General features: G+C 42.2%; 1 protein-coding gene across 8 annotated transcripts in view; it reads left to right on the top strand.

The window, feature by feature from the left end:
• ELAVL2 (ELAV like RNA binding protein 2) overlaps positions 1 to 21,526 on the top strand; it is a 178,905-nt gene that overhangs the window by 120,620 nt on the left and 36,759 nt on the right. For all 8 annotated transcript variants that reach the window (XM_030885374.2, XM_030885370.2, XM_030885369.2 and 5 more), the window contains one exon: positions 5,639 to 5,742. In XM_030885374.2, coding sequence (XP_030741234.1) covers positions 5,639 to 5,742 — 104 coding nt within the window. The remainder of the gene's footprint in view (positions 1 to 5,638; positions 5,743 to 21,526) is intronic.

Genomic DNA, 21,526 nt, shown 5'->3' with positions numbered 1-21,526 from the left:
GAAGTATAAAAATGTGAGACTTTGATTTCACCAGAAGCAATTTGATGTAAAATCCTATTGGAATGTGTAGTTTATGTTGAACTTAAGGCACATTAAACAAATTCTGAGTTCACATAGGTTCCCCAACTTATTTGACTTACAGACCCCTTTTCAGGTTTAAAAAAAAGTTCAGTGTGTCCTCGCCCTCCCCCCCCTTCCCCCCTCTCCCCCTCCCTATTAAAAAATTTTGTCCTAAAGCCTATCATCCGGGATAAATTTTACAGATCTGTTTTTGCAGAAACCCCACCCCCAACTTCTGTCCAGTTCCAGCCAGAGGGTGGTATTACCTACTTTGGAAAACACTGAAGAAAGAGCCTAGTTGTGAGTGAAGTAGAGAAGATTATAGCATTTGAGAGTAGGAATCCTAGGTTCAATTATTGGCTTGACCACTTCCTGTTTTTCTTATTTGAGGAAGCCAGTTGACCTTGTTGAGCTTCAGCTAGCACTTCTATCTAGAGCAGCGGGTCTGGACCCCTTTGGGGGGAGTCTAACGGCCCTTTCACAAGGGTTGCCCAAGACCATCGGAAAACACATATTTCTGATGGTCTTAGGAATGTAGACACCACTCCATCAGTCTCCAGGTAGGTCCGCCCACGTGCAGATACGCCCACTTAAGAGTACCCGGCATGAGGACTGTTACCCATGCTACACCATGCTTCAAGACAAAATTTCATTTATTTGTCTATAGAAATATTTTACAATACATAATTACATATTGTTTTTGTGATTTATCACTATGCCTTAATTATGTTCAATTTTTAACAATGAAAATATATCCTGCATATCAGATACTTACATGATGATTCATAACAGTAGCAAAATTACAGTTATGAAGTAGCAATGAAAATAATTTTATGGTTGGGGGTCACTACCACATAAGGAACCTGTATTAAGGGTTGCGGCATTAGGAAGGTTGAGAACCACTGATCTAGAGGGAGAAGAATCTGAATACCTTACATAATTAAAAATCAAACCAAACTCGCTGCCATTGAGTGGATGCCACCTCACAAGTGACCCTATAGGACAGGGTAGAACTGCTTCTGTGAATATCCTGGACTGTAACTGCAGGAATAGAAAGCTGTCTTCTCCCTGGTGAATTTGACCTTATGGTTAGTAGCCAATGCATAACCACTGCCACTAGGGGGCCTCTTAGTGAGGTTAACATTAAGCAGTAAAAGGCGAAAGATTTGGGAACAGATTACAGGGATCTACATGTGACCTCCTCCCTGGGGGACGGACAACAGATAAGTGGGTGAAGGGAGACGTCGGACAGGGCAAGATATGACAAAATAATAATTTATAAATTATCAAGGGCTCATGAGGGAGGGGGGAGCGGGGAGGGAGGGAAAAAATGAGGACCTAATGCTGGGGGCTTAAGTGGAGAGGAAATGTTTTGAGAATGATGAGGGCAATGAATGTACAAATGTGCTTTACACAATTAATGTATGTATGGATTGTGATAAGAGTCGTATGAGCCCCTAATAAAATGATTTAAAAAATTAAGCAGTAAAAACCAGCTAGCTGAAAGGTAAGAACTGAGGACATCTTGCCTGTCCTGGAATCTTCTCTGGTGCCTTTAGATAGCTTGGACATCCAAAAAAATATTTACAGACCTGACTAACTCACTTTAAAATGAAAGTCCTATAAAGTTCCTTTCTTCTTGGAGGTCGTTCCCGTGCCGACATTTTAATGCCTCGACAACTTTGGACTTAGTAGATAAAACAGCGTTTTCTTCTTATTCTGCTTAGGATAATAGTAAAATTTTGCTTACTACTTCAAACATGCTTCTGAAAATTGATGATGGAATTTTCCTGGTGATGCAGCTAGGCAAGCTAAAACTTTCTAAGTGGGAGAGGTCATTTGGAGACAGCTTTTGTCAGAGTATAATTAACTTGCAGGTAGTAGAAATTTGACTGACTCATTATTTGCAGGTAGTAGAAATTTGACTGACTCATTATTATAGCTGTCCATGATTGCTCTAGGGTTCAGGTCAAAGAAGCAGTGATTGAGTGGACAGGTCATCTCTTGGGGATATTGAGGATAATAGCAAAACCCAATCCAAACCCATTGCCATCAGGTTGATTCTAATTGATAGTGACCCATTATGATAAGGTCAAACTACTCTGTGGGGTTTCCAAGGTTGTCGATCTTTACTGGCTTGACATACCCTTTTCTCTCAGACTGCTTGGTGAGTTCAAACCACCAACCTTTTGGTTAGCAGCTGAGCATTTTAAGCCATACATTTGATTAAATAAATAATCAGTCACGCCGAGCCTCTCATTTATTTAGCATACCATTGAGTGCCTACGGTTTCCTGGGAGTAGAGACTCAGAATTCAGCACAGCGTTGGACGGTTAAGCAAGACAGGCTCTTCCTCTTACCAGTGTGCGCTATTGTTCCTAAGTCTGAAGTGGACCAGTAAATTACTTCTCTGAAGAAATGGATAATTTGAAGATTTTAGGACACTCACACTTATCTGTCCAATGTTCTTGTTAAAAAGAACAGTTGTTTTAACATACCCAGACCTTCAGCACGTTGGACTCTCAGGAGCTCCCCCGACTCCCAGCCATAGATCCTCTTGCATAATTAAAACTATGATCCTCATCCTGAGCTGCAGGTTAGATTTTAAGTAAAAATCTAGGACCAGTGCTTCAAGAAGCATGACCAGAACACTTACTTGACTGTTCACAGAAAGGTTGGAGGTTCAAACCCATCAGCACTTGCAATGGAGAGGGGGAGCTTAAGATTACAGCCTAGAAAAACCGATGGGGCCATGGGCATGGCAGTGGGTCACTGTGATTCAGAATTGCCTTGATAGCCTGTAACAATGAGTGTGTCAGAATTTTCAGGAACGTGACTCAGTCATCAATTTTGAGCTTTCTAGATAATTTCAGTGCTTAGGAGGAGGGGGAGGAACATTGTGACTCAAAGCTGCTAAAATGCAGGTGGACAGTTAGTGCTTTCCACCGTGTAGGAGGGAAAATTGGACTCTTCATAATGTTGTGTATGACAAAACTACCCAACATTTGGCTTGCCTTTTCCTTTCCCCCATTATATTTGTAGCATCTTCCTGACTTCAGGAATACTCTAAAACTCCAATAATTACCATGTAGTTATTTGGTCATCTACTTCCACCAGTAATGAATGTTTTCATCATTGCCTCAGCAACCTGGTTGGGGAGGAACTGTCATGATTTTAACAACAACAAGAGGGTAAGTGGTTTGTTCAGAGTCACACAGCTAGTAAATGGCAGAGCCAGGACTGGAACCCAGTGTTTGTTCCATGCTCATATTCTTTGTGTCATAGGTGGCTTCCTTGAGTAGATCTGGTTATACTCAGTCCATTTAAATCCTGCTCATTGACAATAGAGGTGCGCCATTATTTCCTAAGATGGCACTAGACATGAATGCTTAAAAAATACAGTAGTTTTCACATTACTTTTGTTGTTGCTGTTAGAACTCCGAGTAGAATTAAACATCCAAATTTTAATGTGAGGAAAAGTATTGTTTCAACACTTACCTTAAAAAAAAATTAAGAAAAGCCAATAAGAGGGCATAAGTGAGTGCTTATTATCCAAAATTATGTTAGAAATTCTCCAAACATAATCATAAGGGTTTTTGTTGTTGTTGTTGTCAATTATATGCCATACAGTGAACCCTCGCCACTTCGCGCTTCGACTTCCGTGGCTTCACTCTATCGCGGTTTTTGCGTAACAGCACCCACTGCCTACACCCGCTCCTTCAGAGGAAAAAGACGGCAACCCATCTGTAGAGTACATCCCTTAAGTCATTTCATAGGCTATTGATTACAGTATTTGTAAGAACTATGTATAATAATACTGTATGTGAAATATGTAATACTGTAAACTAGATGCCATAAATAATATAATAAATAATAAATGATAATTGTAACGTCCAAAATGTTTTACTGTATTTTCCCTTTTTCGTTTAATAAATTGAGTAATACGAGTGTAATGGTGACTAAAGGGTGTTTTTTCATGTCCTCTATGCTCTAACTACGAAAATATTTGATTTACAAATAAGGAATCCTACTTCGCGGAATTTCATTTATCACGGTAGGGTCTAGAACCGATTAACCGTGATAAATGAGGGTTCACTGTATATACTTGTGTATAAACTGAGTTTTTCAGCACATTTGAAATGCAGTTTTTGTAGTAAAATTAGGTGCTCGGCTGATATGTGGGTCAGATTATACTCGAGTATGTATGGTACATACTTCACCGAGCCTTCTTTCTTCTTTGTGTAGTTGTAATGAGCCACCTATTCAAGAAGCCACAGTGGCTGTTGTAAATATGTGTACTTATAGCCACTGAGGTCTTCTATCAAGAACCAAATTTCTCACTTCTCTGTGACATTAGGAAAACTCACTGCCATTGAGTTTAGCTCATAGTGACCTTATAGGACAGGGGAGAACTGCCCTTCTGTGTTTGAGACTTTTTAATTCTTTACAGGAGTAGAAAGCCCTGTCTTTATCCCAAAGAGCCGCTGGTGGTTCTGAACAGCTGACTTTGTGGTTCTCAGCCCAATGAGTAACTGCTACGCTCCCAGGGCTCCTCTCTCTATGACATAAATTGTTGCAGAAACAGTATTTAACAAAATCATTTGGACTTCTATTGCATTTCTCCCAGGAAATCTTCCACTAGTTATATTTGATTTTTAGTAGATGAAACTTCTTGAGCCCGGTTTGTCACCAAAGGTGTTTCTCCTTTTTCAAATCAAGAAACTTCCCATTTGTTGAAAAGTCGATGCATTTAGACTTGGCTTTAATATGAGTTAAGTTTGAATTCAATTCTGAAATCTCCATCCCACTACTTAATTGTGGGTACTATATGAGAGTTGGAGGCAGAAGTGAGAGGACTCAGGTGATAGAAGGGTGGGTATGGTGTCAGGGGGCGGGGCTTACTTGAAAAGTGTCTCTTATTCTAAATTCCAGTTTTTCATCTCATTTTCTTCTTCTTCTGCGTGTTCTAATTGATGTGGCCTGGCCATCTAGTGTACATTGAGTCCTTGTTCAGAACTCAAAACCCATTTTTTAAGAAAATTGGATCCAGTTTTATTTAACTGCCCCCCTGTATACATATAAATACACCATGTCACTTTCATCATTTAAGACTCTGAAGTCGTTGTATCTGGTAAGTGGTGGAGATGTGTCAGGGTAATTAATTAACAGAACACTGATGCCTGTAGCCCTCCCTACTTATAGGTAAAGAAACCGAAGCTGCAAAGGCCATGCCTGCTAAGCCCACTCAGCAGCTCGTGGGAGACTTGCACCCACAGTTCCTGAAGCTGAGGGAGGTTTAGCTAGTGGCGCTGTCCTGGCTCAGGCAAGGCCCTTGTGGTGGGAATCCTCTGGGGATGCATGCGCTGTCTGCTGAGAGTGCTAACTGGTGTTTAACTTGCAAATGTAGTCAGAAGGAGCTGGCGAAAAGGCCACATGTATATTTCTAGAAAAATTAATCCAGAGTTCTCTCTGCTTTGAGAATATACGCTAGTGTTACAAGGACCTTGTGCCAAAATGAAAGGGGATCTCTGTCAGTGGCATAGAACTAATATGCCTTTTCCCCTTTCTCTTCCATCAGGACAGAGCTTGGGATATGGCTTTGTGAACTACATTGATCCTAAGGATGCAGAAAAAGCTATCAACACGCTGAATGGATTGAGACTTCAAACCAAAACAATAAAAGTATGTTTAAAATATTGTGTGTGTGTGTGGGGGGGAGGGGGCATCTACTTTCAAAACTGTTGTTTTAAAAAGTTAAAATTGAGTTGTAGACTTCATTCATTCACCTTTTTTCAAAAGAGTGACACTTTTTTGAGAGCCTTAGCAAACTTTTTCATGTTCTCTATGTGATAGAAGCATTTATTCAGGAGGATGAGACGCAGTTGCTCTAAACTTTACTGGACTCAGTATCCTAACTATAGAAAATGACTTGGCTTGTCTTTCGAGGCAAGGAGACCTGTTGACAGTGGTTAAGAGTAGGCTTGCAATCTTTGAGGTCAGCAATTTGAAAACACCAGCCTGTCTGAGGGAGTTAGATGGGGTGTTCTCCCTTAAACAGGTACAGTCTCAGAAATTCACAGCGGGCAGGTTTAACCTGTCCTATAGCGTTGCTATGAGTCAGCATCCACTAGAGGGAAGAGAGTGAGTGAGATAGCTTGCAGGAATTTTAGGGCTCTTTGAGCAGAGATCAAGCTTTGTTCAAGAAAAAGCTAGATTGTAAATATTTTAGCTTTGCCTGTCATTGGGTCTCTGTTACAACTTCTCAATGCTGCCCTGATAGCACTAAGTCAGCCACTGACAATATATACTTAAATGGGTGTGGCTCTGTTTCCATAAATCCTTATGGGAACTGAAATTTTAATTTCACAATGTTTATATGTCTTGAAATAGTATTTGTTATGTATTTTCCACTTGGTTATCATTTTAAAAACTGTTCTTAGCTCGTGGGCCCTAGGTAATGAAGCAGCAGGCAGTAGTTGGCCCTTGGTCTGATTTGACTCTGGTCTAGCACGTTCAGCTGACTGTGGGGAGAATGACTTGCTGCCATTGACTCAGAGTGAGTCCTGTAGGTTTCCAAGATGGTAACTGTTTATGGGAGTAGTCTTTCTACCTTGAAGCTGCTGGTGAATTTGAACAGCTGACCATGTGGTTCACAGCCCAACATGTAACCACTCTACCACCAGGGCTCTGTGAGGAGAATGACTAGAAGGACTTAAATGCCACACAGGTTATATTTTCCCTTCAAGACCGACGGTAAATCGGTAAATAATTTTGCTGGGCACTATTCCCCTTTGGGGTATTTTTGAAACTCATGTGTAGATTTTCTCTGTATAAAAAGTTAATCTGATCCCAAGAATGGATTTCTTCCTTTCTTTTTAGAAAATAAAAGGGATGTTTCCTCTGACAAACTCTTACTACATGCACTATCAATTTCCCCTCCTCTCCTGTCCATTGTAGACGTTGACAATCAATCATTGCAGTTTTCCTCCTTGAGTCTGGATGTGGCTCCTAAATATTTTTCCAAATACTGTTCCTGGCAGCCTTGATCAATTGACTCAAGTTGAAACCTATTTTCCACCCTCAATATAAGCAGCCAGATTATAGCCTAAAGTGGTAAAGGGAAGTTAGTCTAGGCTGACTACGGCATCCATCTTGGTTAGAGACTTGTCTGGAAGATTTCTGCTCACTTTCCCCCCCTTCAGATATCTGAAAATGCAGTGTCATCCTTGTGCTTAAACGTGGCTTCCCTCAGAATTGTCAGTTTAGGGAATCCTGCATAGCTTTGACATCTCCTCCTTTATAGTTATTGGTCCATAAGAATAAGCACTACCAGCCCTCTGTCAACTAGAGCAAACTGCACACCATGCCTCCGAGATAGGCTGGGGTTTAAAGTGATCAAGGAAGTGTTCTAAGTGCAGGCATCCTCAAACTACAGCCCGGAACCCGCAGAGGACATTTATCCGGCGCACCGGGTGATTTTGCCCTATTTGTTTTTTTACTTCAAAATAAGATGTATGCAGTGTGCATAGGAATTTGTTCAGAGTTTTTTTTTAAAACTATAGTCCAACCCTCCAACGGGTCTGAGGGACAGTGAACTGGCCCCCTGTTTAAAAAGTTTGAGGACCCCAGTTCTAAGGGAAAAGATCCACCCTTCAGGCAGAAAGCACTCTGAACGTGATAGGTCACCAACATGTTAAAATTATTTGGTCAGCCTGGACTAGTTCTTTCACATGCCTACGTTTTTGTGGAGTTTTTATATTTTGTACCCGAGACAAATCTTTTAATAGGACCACCAACCAAGTGCTCTTAGGCCATTTGTTTGGTTCTGCCCTATTATAAAGGAGCATGGTACGGTTATGGGTTGTGCTGCAAGCCACAAGGTCAGTGGTTCAAACCCATCAGCCTCTGCAAGGGGGAGAGAGGAGGCTCTCAGCTCCCATACAGATTTACAGTCGCAGGAGGCCAGAGTCAGTTCTGCTCTGTCCTATGCAGTCTCTGTGAGTCAGAATCGACTGGAGGGCAGTGGGTATCCCACTAGCAATTTTTGTGCCTCCCTCATTTCCCCAATTTAAATTGATCTTCTGGATTATTGCTCCTTTGTCTTAGTTCTGAGATCTCGAGTTGCAGGAGGAAATGGAATAGGTCCTTGGAATTGTTCATCCTAGGAATTGCCTGTGTCCCGTTACAGAAATAGCCTTCCTTATTTCATTTTAGTGAGTCAGTTCTTTTGCTAGATGTCCCAACTACAAATAAGATCTAGAAGACGTGGAAGTGCAGGCAAGACGGGTCACCATAGGATCCTCGTTCATGGCTTGCAAGGGAGGTTGCAGATGACAGCTGTTTCCTTCCTGCCCTTTGCCGGCCTTCTCTCTTCAGGGCCCAGCTGCTCAGCCTGAATACAGGGAAGAAAGGACAGGAATGCCTTGTGGCTTTTTACACTGTGACATCTGCTACTTCTCTTCTGATTCTCTGAAATGGGGGTGGGGGTGGTGGGTAAGCAGCAGGCCACGTCTTTCCCTGCCCCCACTTGGTTCCTGCAAAAATATCAGCTAGCAGCTGGGATCCTCTATTTGGCCCAGACTTCTCTGAAAGGCAAAGCTGACCATTTTTCAAATCTATGCAGCGCCATTTTTGTCTGTCTGTTCTGGGTGTGTGTGTGTTTCTTTTTAATTTAAAATTAGACATGTGTTGTGCTCCTGTAATAGAGACTTGACTAGATTTTGTATTGTTTATTGCATTAAGTACCTTTGGGAAGCTACAGGTAAGCCTTTTTCAGTACCCTGGGTACTGTTCTGGAAATCAGTCTCTCCCTTCTCAGGCTGGTCCCACTATTGACTCTTAGGCCGATCTGACAAGAAAGCCATTTTGTTTTTGTTACTTTTCACTGAAGGTTCTATGATGTTTCCCTCCTGCTTTAATGTAGCATTTAAACACTTTTTTGTTGAGGAATATCTCTCTACTACTGTTTGCTCTGATCACTCTTGCCACACTGGCTTCTTCACCTGGAAGTTGATGCTGTTTCCAGCCTCTCTACAAATGCTGTTGTTGCTCCCACGTTTGAGCATATACACCCCACTGTGGGCTTCTTGTAAATTGTGTTTTTAGTGAATGTGGATACATAGTAGCTTAGGTTCCTGTTTTTGTTAGACAGGGTTCTCTAAAGAAACAGAACCAGAACGCTCATAATTATATACGTATATATATACACACACATACATACATACATACAGGGTTCTCTAGAGAAACAGAACCAGAACGCTAATAATTATATATATATGTAACAGAAGAAATAAACACTTGATTAACCTATAAAGCAGTACAAATGGCTCAGTGCAACTCACTCCTGTGAGACAGCTGTGAGACACTAGCAGTCCTTCTAGGGCCGCCGGGTAGTCCTCTGTAGAGCAAGTCAGGCTATCCACAGGCAGTAAACAGCAAGGCAGGTAGGTCACCAACAGTTAGCCAGATGACAGAGTCCAACAGTCCCCAGCTCAAGAGATATAAATTCCAATGGTCTGGGGAAGCAGGTCTTGAAGGAACCTCAAATTACAGCGACACAGTCCATGGCTTAGGTGTCCCACAGGTAGTGTAGCTTGCAAATTGAGGCAAAGAACAAGCAAGGCAGCTGCATACTGGTCCGATCATCAAAGAGCAAGAGACAAGAAAGATGAGGCTTGCCGAGCCATTTATCTCTCCACCCTTCAATTAATCCCACATGTGTGTATCGGCCATGTTGGCACAATAAATGTTAACTATCTCACTGTTCAACAGTTTCTACACAAGTTGCTTTGGTGATATTCTTCACAGTGCACAGATATTCTCATTTTCGCGCTGGGCGTTTCATTTCCATTAACCTAGTCCCCCCCCCCCCCCCCCACACACACACACACAATCATCATCATCCATAGAAGTTGTAGTCAGAAAATAAAACCATATAATGCATTAAGAAAATCTGCAAAAGATCTCTTTCCATTGTCTGAAAGCAAAGATGTCACTTTGAAGGTATATCTAATACAGGCCATGGTATTTTCAGTTACCTCATATGCCTGTGAAAGCAGGCCAGTGAGCGAGGAAGACCAAAGAAGGAATCATGCCTTTGAGTTAAGGTGCCGGCTGGAAGAATCTGAAATATGCCATGGGCTGTGAGAAGAATTACCCATCTCTTTGGGAAGAAAGCTAGTGTTAGACGTGAGAGGGACAGGATTTCATCTCACGGACTTTGGAGATGTCACTAGAGGCAGCGTTCCTGGAGATGGACATCAAGGTCGGGCAAAGTAAAGTGTCTGTGGAAAAGAGGAAGACCATCGACCCTCAAGGAGATGGATGGACCCAGTGGCTACAACAACGGCCCCCCGCCCATGATTTTTTTGAAGATGGTGCAGTAGCCCACAGCGTTTCATTCTGGGGGGTTGCTAATGCCTCAGACCTGACTTGGCATCTGACGAGGTTCCTTTCTCCCCTACATTCTCATCTTTGTGTTGAAGTAACTGTTGACTGGTCTCATTTTGTAAAGTTTTTTTTAAAGGAGCACAGTACTTGGGGTGATGTTCATTGTTTTTGAGCCAAATGGTTAATTTTGACTGCAGGTTTGAAGAGTATCTCAAGCAGTAGTGTTTGGGAGCTGTCTGTCATGAGCAGTTTAGGAGGCCTATTTTGTGTTTGTTTTAAAAGAATTTGAGATTTGGTTCCTCCTTGATCTTCCACTCTTTCAAGGTCCATCAGTTGTGACCCTGATTGGAATGGTCAGTAGTGCTAGCTGGCACCATCAAGTTCTTTTTCCTACTGGTTTTTAGCTTGACTGACCATCTGACCTCCCTGCCTTGCAAGGTTGTACTAATTTTGTTGGGGTTCTTCCTTTGTAGTTGACCCTTGACCTTTGAGAAACCATAGAAGCTTTGGGGTGGGAGGAACCATAAGTAATTAGGTTTAAGCATCACCTTCTGCTCACTCAACCTACCATGACAGACTCGAGACCTTAGCAGTCACATGATTTAGCCAGACAATGGAAGACAGCTACAACTCAGATTTTTGTCTTCTGATACCAAAGATCTCATGACACCATGCTTTCCTTTAGAAAGATGCCATAGGTGAATTCACATATGCCTGAATGTATTCACAGTTGTATGAATGTTTGTGTATTCCTTGAGTTCAGAATTTTATGTCTTCAAAACCCACTTTCCTTTTGTTTGTAACCATGTGTTAAAATTCTGAGTCCTGATGCAGACATGGTTAGGCGTCGAACTATTATTTTGAGTAGTTGAATCCAGAATTTAAACCTCCAAGTAATTAGCTTCTTTTTCTAAATTATTTCGTTTTGTTTGCTTTTCTCATTGGGGTGGCGTCTCAGCTTTCTACCTTCCTGTTAACATCACACCATCCCTGAATTACCTGTGGAGTGGGGGGAGGTTGTTACATGAAGTCTGCCCAGTTTGTTCCTCATTAAAATATACAGGGAGAATATTCTGAGGTGCTTTTTGACTTCTGGTCGTAAGAAGGGGAGCAGTCAGGCCGTATATTTACAGTAGACATCCAGAGGAAAAGTAAAAGGCTCTGTGTGGGAGTATCACAAGTAGTGTGCTGGGGACTTAACCAAGAAGTCTGGGGCAGGGGTGGGGGGTCTTCAAGAGGGCAGTGATTGTGACTAATGCCTTCAGTCTTCATTTTCCTTCTCTACTCAGTGTTTTCAGGGAACTCTCAAGTAATTGATAAATTCTAATTTTAGTAAAAACATTTATGGTTTCAAAGTCATACCTCTCACTTTTCTAGGTTAATGGTGTTAGAATTAAAATCACATTTAGGAAAGTAAAATATTTTCCAAAAAGTATTGGTAGCTTTTTCTGCAACCACATTCAATGTGGATTGAACCACATCGGCTCTTAGCAGTTCTCCAATGCCTCCTCTCTTTCTTAATACTTAAAGGAAGCTTTATTGGTCTCAAATGGGCTTGCAATCTCAGGAAAGTGTGATGTCAGCTGAAGGAAGAGAACTGTGTGCAGTACTATTGGTTGATAGCACCCTTACCTTACCTCTTCCTACCAATCGAAAGAACAAAACCCTGTCTGGCAGAACTGCTAGCATAGACAACTGCTTAAATTTGGTCTTGCAATAAATCATCTTGTTCAGGCATAAAATAAAAGTGATATTTTCTTTAAAATAGTCATTGGTATAAATTGGAAATGTCCTATATGTTACAGTATATATAGTGCTAATTTAAGCACATAGTGAAATTCTCTGGTTAAAAAGTTGGGAGTTTTTATTATAAATAGTATCTATTTCTTAAAGAATTCATATGTTAAAACATGATTAGAATAAAGGTTTATATTCATTTTCTTTAATGTACAGCTTTTAAATCCTCATTAAATTTATACCTTTCCCTAACTGAATTTGTTAAAAATTTATACTTTCCCTCAATTAGTGAACATAATGATTGCAGGCCTTTTTTTTTTTTTTTTAATACAGAGGAGAATGAGTAGAAATTCTACTCAAAGGCAGGTACCAACAACAAAAAACAAATTCACTATCCTGGAGTCAATGCCAACTCAGTGACCCTATAGGACAGAGTAGAACTGCTCTGTTGGTTTCCAGAATATAACTCAGTAGGGGAGTAGAAAGTCTCATCTTTCTCTTAAGGAGCAGCTGGTGGTTTCAAACTGCTGACTTTGTGGTTAGTGGCCCATCTTGCACCTACTACACCACCAGGGCTCCAAAATAACAGTTGCAGCATAGCGCACATATTTTTCTGAAATCTTATCCTCCCTGTCAATTGCTAACGTGATTTCAGCTGGCTGCATGATGGTGGACAAGTCTTGCCTGCAATTAAATTTTTATTTAGATCTGCAAATACATTTTGTTCAGCAGGATATTTATTTCCTGCCTCATTTTCCTCTTTAGTCCCCATGATCTTTCAACTTGCATATTAAGAAGGGGTGTCACTATTTTTTAAATGAACTTAATGCTTATCGAGTAGAGCTCCTTCCTTAACTTCTGAAGTGCAGCACCCTATCCTGAGGATATACCAATTTTAACTGTGCTCTGGGACCACAGTAGAAGCCACATAACACGTTATGTGGGGGGAAAAACTAGTTCATTCTTCTCCTGTATGTGGTGGTCCGGGCTGGTGTTGACTTTTTATCAGTCATTGTGCATTATTTTATAAACTTTATTCCCAACCAGGAGGAAATACTGTGAAGGTGCTACATAAGTCACCTCATTCCTGTAGAGAAGGCAGAGGGCACGGAATCTAGAATGTGAGTGAAGTTCAAGAGACAGCTGGCACCTGGTAGGTGCTCTCTGAAAATATGTGAGCACCCTTCTTGGGAGTTTGAGACAAGAGGAGCTTAGAATAGTCATGCTGAGCTGGTGTACCTGTGCAGTTCACAGGAATGGGAAAGCTGAGGTCAGGGCACTGTTTTGGGTTTGCTGGAGTGGAAGCAGGAGGCTTTTCTTTCTTTAAGCCTTACCTTGACAGTGTTTAGAAAAATTTTGAAAGTAACAGTTTGAAGACAAGCCTGAAATTAACTAACAGCATATAAGATGTTTTTTAGTTGCTCAGATCTCTGCTTACAGAGGGAAAAACAAAAAGAATATACCAGGAGTGGAGGCAAAAATAGATGCTCATTTCTCCCTGCAATGAAGACAGACTGAGTGTGCATGTTTTTCTGTCTTCATTTTTAACCCATTGTCTGAAACTTTCTAGTGCCAGATATAAAATGCTGGATGGTTTAATAGCGTATTGCCAAGCCTGATTAGTCATGAATATAAAGTCATTTCCTGTAAATTGAGGTCAGTTTGTTGTTCTCTTCTGTCCAGTTTGTCTCTGAACCGGGACTGAAGTACAGCTTGGCCCTGTACCTTAACCCATGCTGGTTGTAGACCAGACCTGTTAAGTCCCATAGAGCTTTCCTGACTGATTTTCAGAAGCAAGAGCCCAAGGCCTTTCTTCCTACTCCATCTTGGCCTGAAAGCTCTGTTGAAGCCCTTTAGCCTCATTGCTACATTCCAGTCTCCCTGGCAGGTGGTGGCTGTGTATTAAGTGTATTGGCTGGAAATCCCACCTGGGCCTCCCTGCTTGGAAGGTGTGAATTACAGATGCCTTTTTGATTACTGTGCCGGAACTCTGGTCGTATAGCAGGTTACGTGTTAGGCTGTTAACTGCAAGGCCAGCCAATCAAAGCCATCAGCCATTCCATGGGAGGAAAAATGAGGCTTGCAACCTCCAAAGAATTAGTCTCGTAAGAAACTCATAGGGGCAGCTCTGCCCTGCCCTGCCCTGTGCGGTTGCATGAGCCAGAATCCACTCACGGGCAGTGAGAAAAATGTGTTGATTAGTGTGCCACTTGTATAATGCCTTCCCTATGCTTGAATGCTCCATTATCAGCTTTGAATTTGCACAGGGACATCAAAAGGTGGGTACTTGCCTTGGGTGGCCTAGTGAGTGGGTGGTGCCAGAGAAGGTTTTAGAATTTGATTGTCCTTTGATAGGCTTTGGGTGCTACTCCTACTTCTTCCATGCTGTGTCCAAAGTGAAGAGTTAACAGAGGGCAATCGCTTGACATTCTCAGAACAGATTTTTAGATATTTTCCCCACACTTGTTGGGCCGGAGGCTGAGCCCTCACACAGGAACGAGTGAAGAAGGAGGGTCCTGAGGTCAGAATCCCAGCTCTCCCTCCCTGCCTGTGGGCCCAGGAGGCATGTTAGGGCTGGAGTTGATGCAGGTGACAGAACCCTTCCCTTCTGTAAGAGCGATGGTTCTCAACCTTCCTAATGTCGCAACCCTTTCATATAGTGCCTCATGTTGTGGTGACCCCCCCTCCCCAACCATAAAATTGTTTTTGTTGCTACTTCATCACTGTCGTTTTACTACTATTGGGAGTCAGGCGACCCCTGTGAAAGGGTCATTCGACCCCCAGGTTGAGAACCGCTGTCTTAGAGGGAAGTTGATCATTTCATTACCAAATATGCCCCTTGAGAAGGGGTGTCATGGCCGTACTCCGAGATGAAGTGAGATCTATATAAGAAAACCCTGACTGCCTCATGTCTATAACCAGCATGGAGAATTTTAAGTTTATAAGGGTCACAAATAGACTTAGAAGGGTAACCACTGTGTGCGAGTGTTCATTGTTTTGAAAATAGGGTGAAGGCCATGAAAGTAGGATTCCTATAAGAATGGGAAAGTGTTCTCTTTCGAGGTGGTGAGATATGTTTGAAATTTAGTCACTTAACATTTATCAGAACTTTGAATCATTTAGCAGCCTCGGAGAACATCCTAAGAGGGAAAACTATTTGCAGGGCTTAGTCAAGTTAGTGCTTGTAATGCTAGCTACCCAAGAAAGGGTCTGTAGTCTTCTGAATATTTTCATAGAGCTCCATTCTTTCCCTTGTTTGGTGTTCTATAAACACCAGGAGTCTCTGAGTTGCAAGCACTTTACTCCCTTTGACCACTGAGGGGAAGCTCAGGTGAAGGGACTTGTTCAGGAGGCCATCGCAGATTGCGCTACAGCAGCGGTTCTCAATCTGTGGGTAGTGACCCCTTTGGGGGGCGGGGTGTTGAACGACCCTTTCACAGGGGTCGCCTGATTCCTAACAGTAGAAAAATGACAATGATGAGGTAGCAGTGAGAATAATTTTATGGTTGGGGTTCACCACAGCACGAGGAACTACATGAAAGGGTCACAGCATTAGGAAGGTTGAGAACCACTGCTCTACAAGAACAAGAAACTCAAATGAGGAGGGCAACGTTCATGCCCACCCACCCCCACCCCCACCCCCGGCCCCCATCATTGAGATGAAAGTAGTTTTCTGAGAAGCAGGCTATAGATAACCATTATAAGTAAATAGCTTTGGGGACGATGGTGGGGCCCTCATGTAGTCTTTTCAGATGGAAGGCTTAGCCATCTGCTTGTGGAAACCAGCTGATGACAACCCTCTGGTTCATAATGGCCTGTTTCCCATTGTGCCTGCAGTTGGGAGACTATGCAGCAGCAGCCAGCTGAACCAAGTCTGAATAGCAAGCAGGTCAGCACAAGTATCTTTTACCTCTACATATTAAGCATTAAGGAGAGCAAAATGCTTTCGTAAGTACTGCTCAGGCTGGTCCCCCAAATCCCCAACCTAACACCATGCTGTACAGTTCATTCCAATTCCCCGTTATAGAGGGGAGCAGGGTTCTAAGCCTCGTGGCAGAAAAGCTCCATGGTTTTCAGGCTAACCTCTACTTTGGGGAGAATTTGGAATCCAGAGGTCGTATTTAGTAAATTAGGTATGCTGTTTTGCTTGTAATTGACCAGTAAAATAAACATTTCTTGACATGCTGCTTATGGGCAAGCACAGGGGAGGCTGTAGTTTGAAAACCATACTGCGCTCCATTTGTGCCATTCCACCTAAAGGGTGTTAGTTTGAAGCCAGCATATGGTGCCATTGGAGAATGGTGTGGTGATTGGTACCAGATGTCATTGAATTGATGCCGACTTCTTGTGGCCCCATCTGTGTGTGCATAATAGAATGACCCCACAGGGTTTGTTCCCCCGTCCCCTCAAAAAGCATTTCTGACCTTTCAGGAACAGATTGCCAGGCTAGTCTTCTGAGGCACCTCTGGGTGGGTTCAGTCCTCTGTCCTTTCGGCTGTGAGTCATTCACTCTCAGCCCTATGGAGCTGCTCCCCTCTGTAACGGGGAATTGGAATGAACTGTACAGCATGGTGTTAGGTCGGGGGTTTGGGGGACCAGCCTGAGCAGTACTTACGAAAGCATTTTGCTCTCCTTAATGCTTAATATGTAGAGGTAAAAGATACTTGTGCTGACCTGCTTGCTGTTCACTGAAAAAGCAAAGATCAAGTCTATGCGGTTGTTTCGGTCTTCCTTTTCTATGTTAAAGTTTTATTTTAGAGGTCATTTGGGGAGGGATTTAGAAAGGAAGCAGTCACCATGTATAGATAGCCCCTCAGTTTAATATTGTTGGGTATTTTTTGTCACCTAATTTGTGTTATGGGGAAGTAGATCTTGAAAAATGAGTAAATCATGCTTACTGTGCTCTGTACTTTGGTCATTAGTGTGAGGTTTACTTTTCCCGACGGGAATGGGAGTTTAATCTTTCCTGCATAGACTCTGGGTTGTTAATGAGACTTGAAGTAGCTGTCAGGTGAGCAATTAGAGGGCCCAGGGAAGGCACAGCACCTGCGTGGTCCTGGAAAGTGGCAGTTCTGAGAAAGCTTGGGCTCCTCAGAGTTGTGTTAAATAAATGGCTTTCTGTGGACTGTCGGCTGTCCCTGCCTGCTCTAACCAGATGACCTTATTCCTGTTCTGGAAACATTCCTTGGCTTCACTGTGACAGACTGGAGCACAGCAGCACTTGGCAGTGATCAGCTAGGCTGAGGGGCTTCCAAGCCAGCCTCAGCTCCTGGAAATGCCAGGAGTCGGTTTGCATGGGCTCTGGTTTACTTTTCCCAAACTGAGCTGACAATTTATATTTGCGTACACTTGCTTTTCTTTGCAGCTACCTGAGGATTTGTCTTACTCCTCTAAGTACCAATCTTAGTGGATGAGGATGAGGAGGGCTTGACATTTGTCATTTTAAAGAGCTCTTCAGGACAACTCTAATACTAGGAGCTCCAGAGAGCTCATGGACAGTTCCATTATCTTTTAAGTCCCATCTTTCCACACACATTTTTGAGGCTCCCTCTTACACCCCCAAATTCTAGGCTTCCTACGCTCTAGGCTGCTAGCTGAAAGATTGAACTGGCCCTGTGGTTCCACAAGAGGAACGATCCCACAATCTGATCCCGTGAAGTTTATAGCCTAGGAAACTTAACAGGCTGTGCTATTCTGTTACACAGGGCTCACTATAAGTTGAAATAGACTTGATGTCACCTAAACCAATAACTACAATAATAATAATAATAATAATAATAATAATAATGGACTATCAGACAAAATAGTCACCGGAATCACTTGGGTGAGTGCAGATTCCTGGACATGAACCGATATTGAGAGGATCTGATTCTCTGTAGACTTGAGGTGAAGGCAGTAGCATGCCACACATGACTGCTTGACCCAAGAAACACTGCTTAGTGCTTTTGAGTACTTTTCACTTGGAAGAGCTGTGGTACTTGTTTCAAACATATTAATATATTAATTTATTACTTGATTCTGAGAGTGATTGAGGAATTTTCAGGGCCTGTGGTGGTTACAGTCTGTTGTCAATTTGAGACTTAAGAGTGAATGGGTAGAGTTGAACCTGTCAATCAGGTCACAGTTTGATGAACTCATTTGGAGGCACTAAGGAGAAAAACAGCTTGCTGGAGGCAGGGCGCAGGCTGACTAAGACACATGGAGCTGTACTAGAGCCCTGGTGCTGAAAGAGCCACATGGAGAACCCTGCCAGCACTGAGATGCTTCCACTGCCACTGAATCCACAACACTTCCACCCACTGGCCAGTGATCTTCCTGCATTCTGCATCATTGCATGTGTTTCGTGAGTCGGAAGAGGACTTTATAGATTGGTATCAGACATGTGGGCTAATATTGGACTTATGGACTTGATCTGCGCTGGGATGTTTTCTTAGTGTACATTTACTCTTTATATGAAGCTCTTTCTTACACACATGAGTGTCTAGATTTGTTTCTCTAGTCTATCTGGACTGGGCCCTTTCATTTAAAATGGATCTTTCCAAATAGTGGCTGGGAGTTGAATTATATGGTCCAATTTGATTGTTACTCCTAGATTGTGAACGTTGTTTTTAAAATGCAATAAATGTAAAATTTTATCTCACGTTTATTGGCTACCATTCTAGACGAGCCTGAATAAATGGGAATTGGCTCCATTATTAGAAGAACTTGATTGCATTCTTTGTTATAAAAAAATCTTTAAAAGGAAAAACCATTCACTATATGCAGCTTCGTACTACAACCTCTAGACTGAACAGTCATTCTCTAAAGTGAAGCAAAGCAGCGCATACTGTTGCCGAAAAGTTTTGAATGTCCCTGTCCTGCTCTGATTTGCAAAAACATAGCAATAATAAATTGTCACCAACTGGCCAGCATTTCCCCTAGTGTTCTTCTTCATTAGCCACTGTCTGGGGGGAATTGTGAAATATGCATGGTCTGCAAACTGCTTTGAAGCACAAAGTCAAATGAACTGTGAAGGTGAGGGGTAAAAACACCCCTCTTACCTTTGTACTTTGTTCTGTGAGTATTAAAGAACATTGATCTACCAAGTGGCAAAGGGGCTACTATTTGGCAGTTTAATTACAGCCAGTGAATGTTATTGATGCTATCAATCAACAAGGCCTAGGGAAAGGGCATGGTGCCAGACCATTCACAGCTCCCGACAGTGTAATTAAATATTTCAGGACTGGATTCACAAGGTAAACCCACTAGGATGCTTCCAAAGATCTGAAGCCTCAGATTCAGGGGAACACTTTGTCTTAGAACAAAACAATGGTGGCCATGCCACTCCCTGCCCCTTAGTACCCCGTCTTCTGCAGGGGTTTTGTGAATGGCAGTGAGGTGTGTAGTGGAGATCATCAGTGTCTTCAGTACAAATCTTCCTTCTTGTAAAATTTCAGTGCCATTCTGTGAAAGGCTTTAGCAGTACAGTAATTATTTTTCTTAAAGCTGGAGGGGGGGAGGGGCAGAAGCACAACTCAGGTATCTTAATAGATGTTTGGAGAATGAAGGATAGTCATTGAATGAGACCATTAGCCCTGCTAATCTTTTCATTTAAAAAAGCTTTCCCTGTGATGATTCTCCAATGTCCAATGATTGAGAGAAAAATAATTTTGGTAGTTGCTTTCCCGTGTGTATGTGTGTGTGTGAATCTGTGCATACACACACAGGTCCTGACAACCAGGCCACACTGGACCTTGGGATGTTGTGTGTGGGTATAGGATCATCAAGAATTAAAAGTCTACTCAACAGCAACTGTTAGGGTGGTGTGTGTGTGTGAATTAGCTTATAACAGATACACCATTTTTAACTTACAGATACGAGTAATAGACTCTTAAAATTTAGAACACCTTTAAAGGAGGATTATTGGAGTAAACAGTTTCTCTTTTAAAGGGAAGGCTTGTTAGTATTTCTTTGTAAATTTAGGAAATAATTTGTTAAAGTGCATTATATTTTTAATAAAAGCCATTAGCCCTCATTATGTGGAGCTATAAGAAGACCAGTGTCAGTCTTGAAGACTGGGAAGGCTTTAAAAGCGATTGTTACCCATCCAACATGGGCGCTTTTCCTCCCTCCTTTCTTTCTCCAAGGAGGGTCAAGAGTGAGCGATTGTAATATTAAAAGGGAAAAAACAAATATTTAATTGCAAGCTTAGAAAAATATTTAAGATTAAATTTGGAAATACCTTACAGTGAAATTTAACCATTTTAAACAGTATTAGTTTTAAAACAATCCCTCATCCTATGCTTTTAATACTTGGTACTTGGAGTTGTGTTGATCCTTACTTACATTGTCTATAGATTGTCTGTGATCTTCAGAATCCACGGCTGTGTGTCCAGATGACATGACATGACAGGAACACACTTTCCAGGGCCTGTACAAGGCAGTAGAGGAAGGAACCCAGTGGTCCTATGGGTTAAGCTGCTAACTGCAAGCGGAGTGGCTCAAAGCCACTCACTCCATTGGAGACTGAGGAGGGAGACCCCTGCTTCCATGAAGATATGTCATCTGGGAAACCTTAGATAGGACTGCTGGAATTGCTGTGTGTTGGAGTTGGCAATGGGTTTGGTTTTGCGGTTTAATTTCATAAGGTGGATAAGTCAGTGGGATAGAAAATGTTTTTGTTGAAGGCTCCAAATAGATGATTTTGGAATTAAACAGGCTTATTTCCTTATTCAAAGAACTCCAAAGCTGAGAGGAATAACCTTATGTAGGTTACAATGGAGACAGAAAGGACTCCAGCAACCTGTCCGGCACATTCCAGCACCTCCAGTAGCCTAGTGGAGGTAGCATTGAGCTCACCTGGTGAGCACTGTGGACCTGTGAGAACAAACAAAGAAGCTGAGAGTGACTACGTTGACTGTGTAACTGGCTTTTGGGCATGTTGGCCTCACAGAAGGAGAGTAAAATCAAGTTAGTTCATTCTTTAGAAATTTTCTGTGAATTTTTCTTGTTGGTTAGAGTCTGTGTCAGGTCTCTTTGGGAAATGAATATCCGTCAGTAGCAGGAATGAATGTCGTAGTGCTGTCTTTCAGCCTTATTCCGCAGTCAGCTTACAGTCGCTATTCAGTGAATAACCAAGTAACATCTGCACACTGTTGTATTCCCCATGGAAGTACAGTCTTGGATAGGGAATATCTGTGAGTACTTATAAGTCAGTATTTAACTCCACAAACACTTTAGATACCGAGTGTGTGCCAGTGGCGCGGTGGTTCAGCACTTGGCTGCTGAGCAAATGGACAGCACTTCAAACCCACCAGCCCCTCTGTTGGAGAAAGATAACGGCAGCCTGCTGCTGGGAAGA

Source organism: Echinops telfairi, unplaced genomic scaffold, assembly GCF_000313985.2.
Source record: "Echinops telfairi isolate 266 unplaced genomic scaffold, ASM31398v2 ScPeMD7_25;HRSCAF=90, whole genome shotgun sequence".
Lineage (NCBI taxonomy): Eukaryota > Metazoa > Chordata > Mammalia > Afrosoricida > Tenrecidae > Echinops > Echinops telfairi.
Note: the sequence above shows the minus strand (reverse complement) of the source record. Positions and strands in the feature narration are given on the sequence as shown.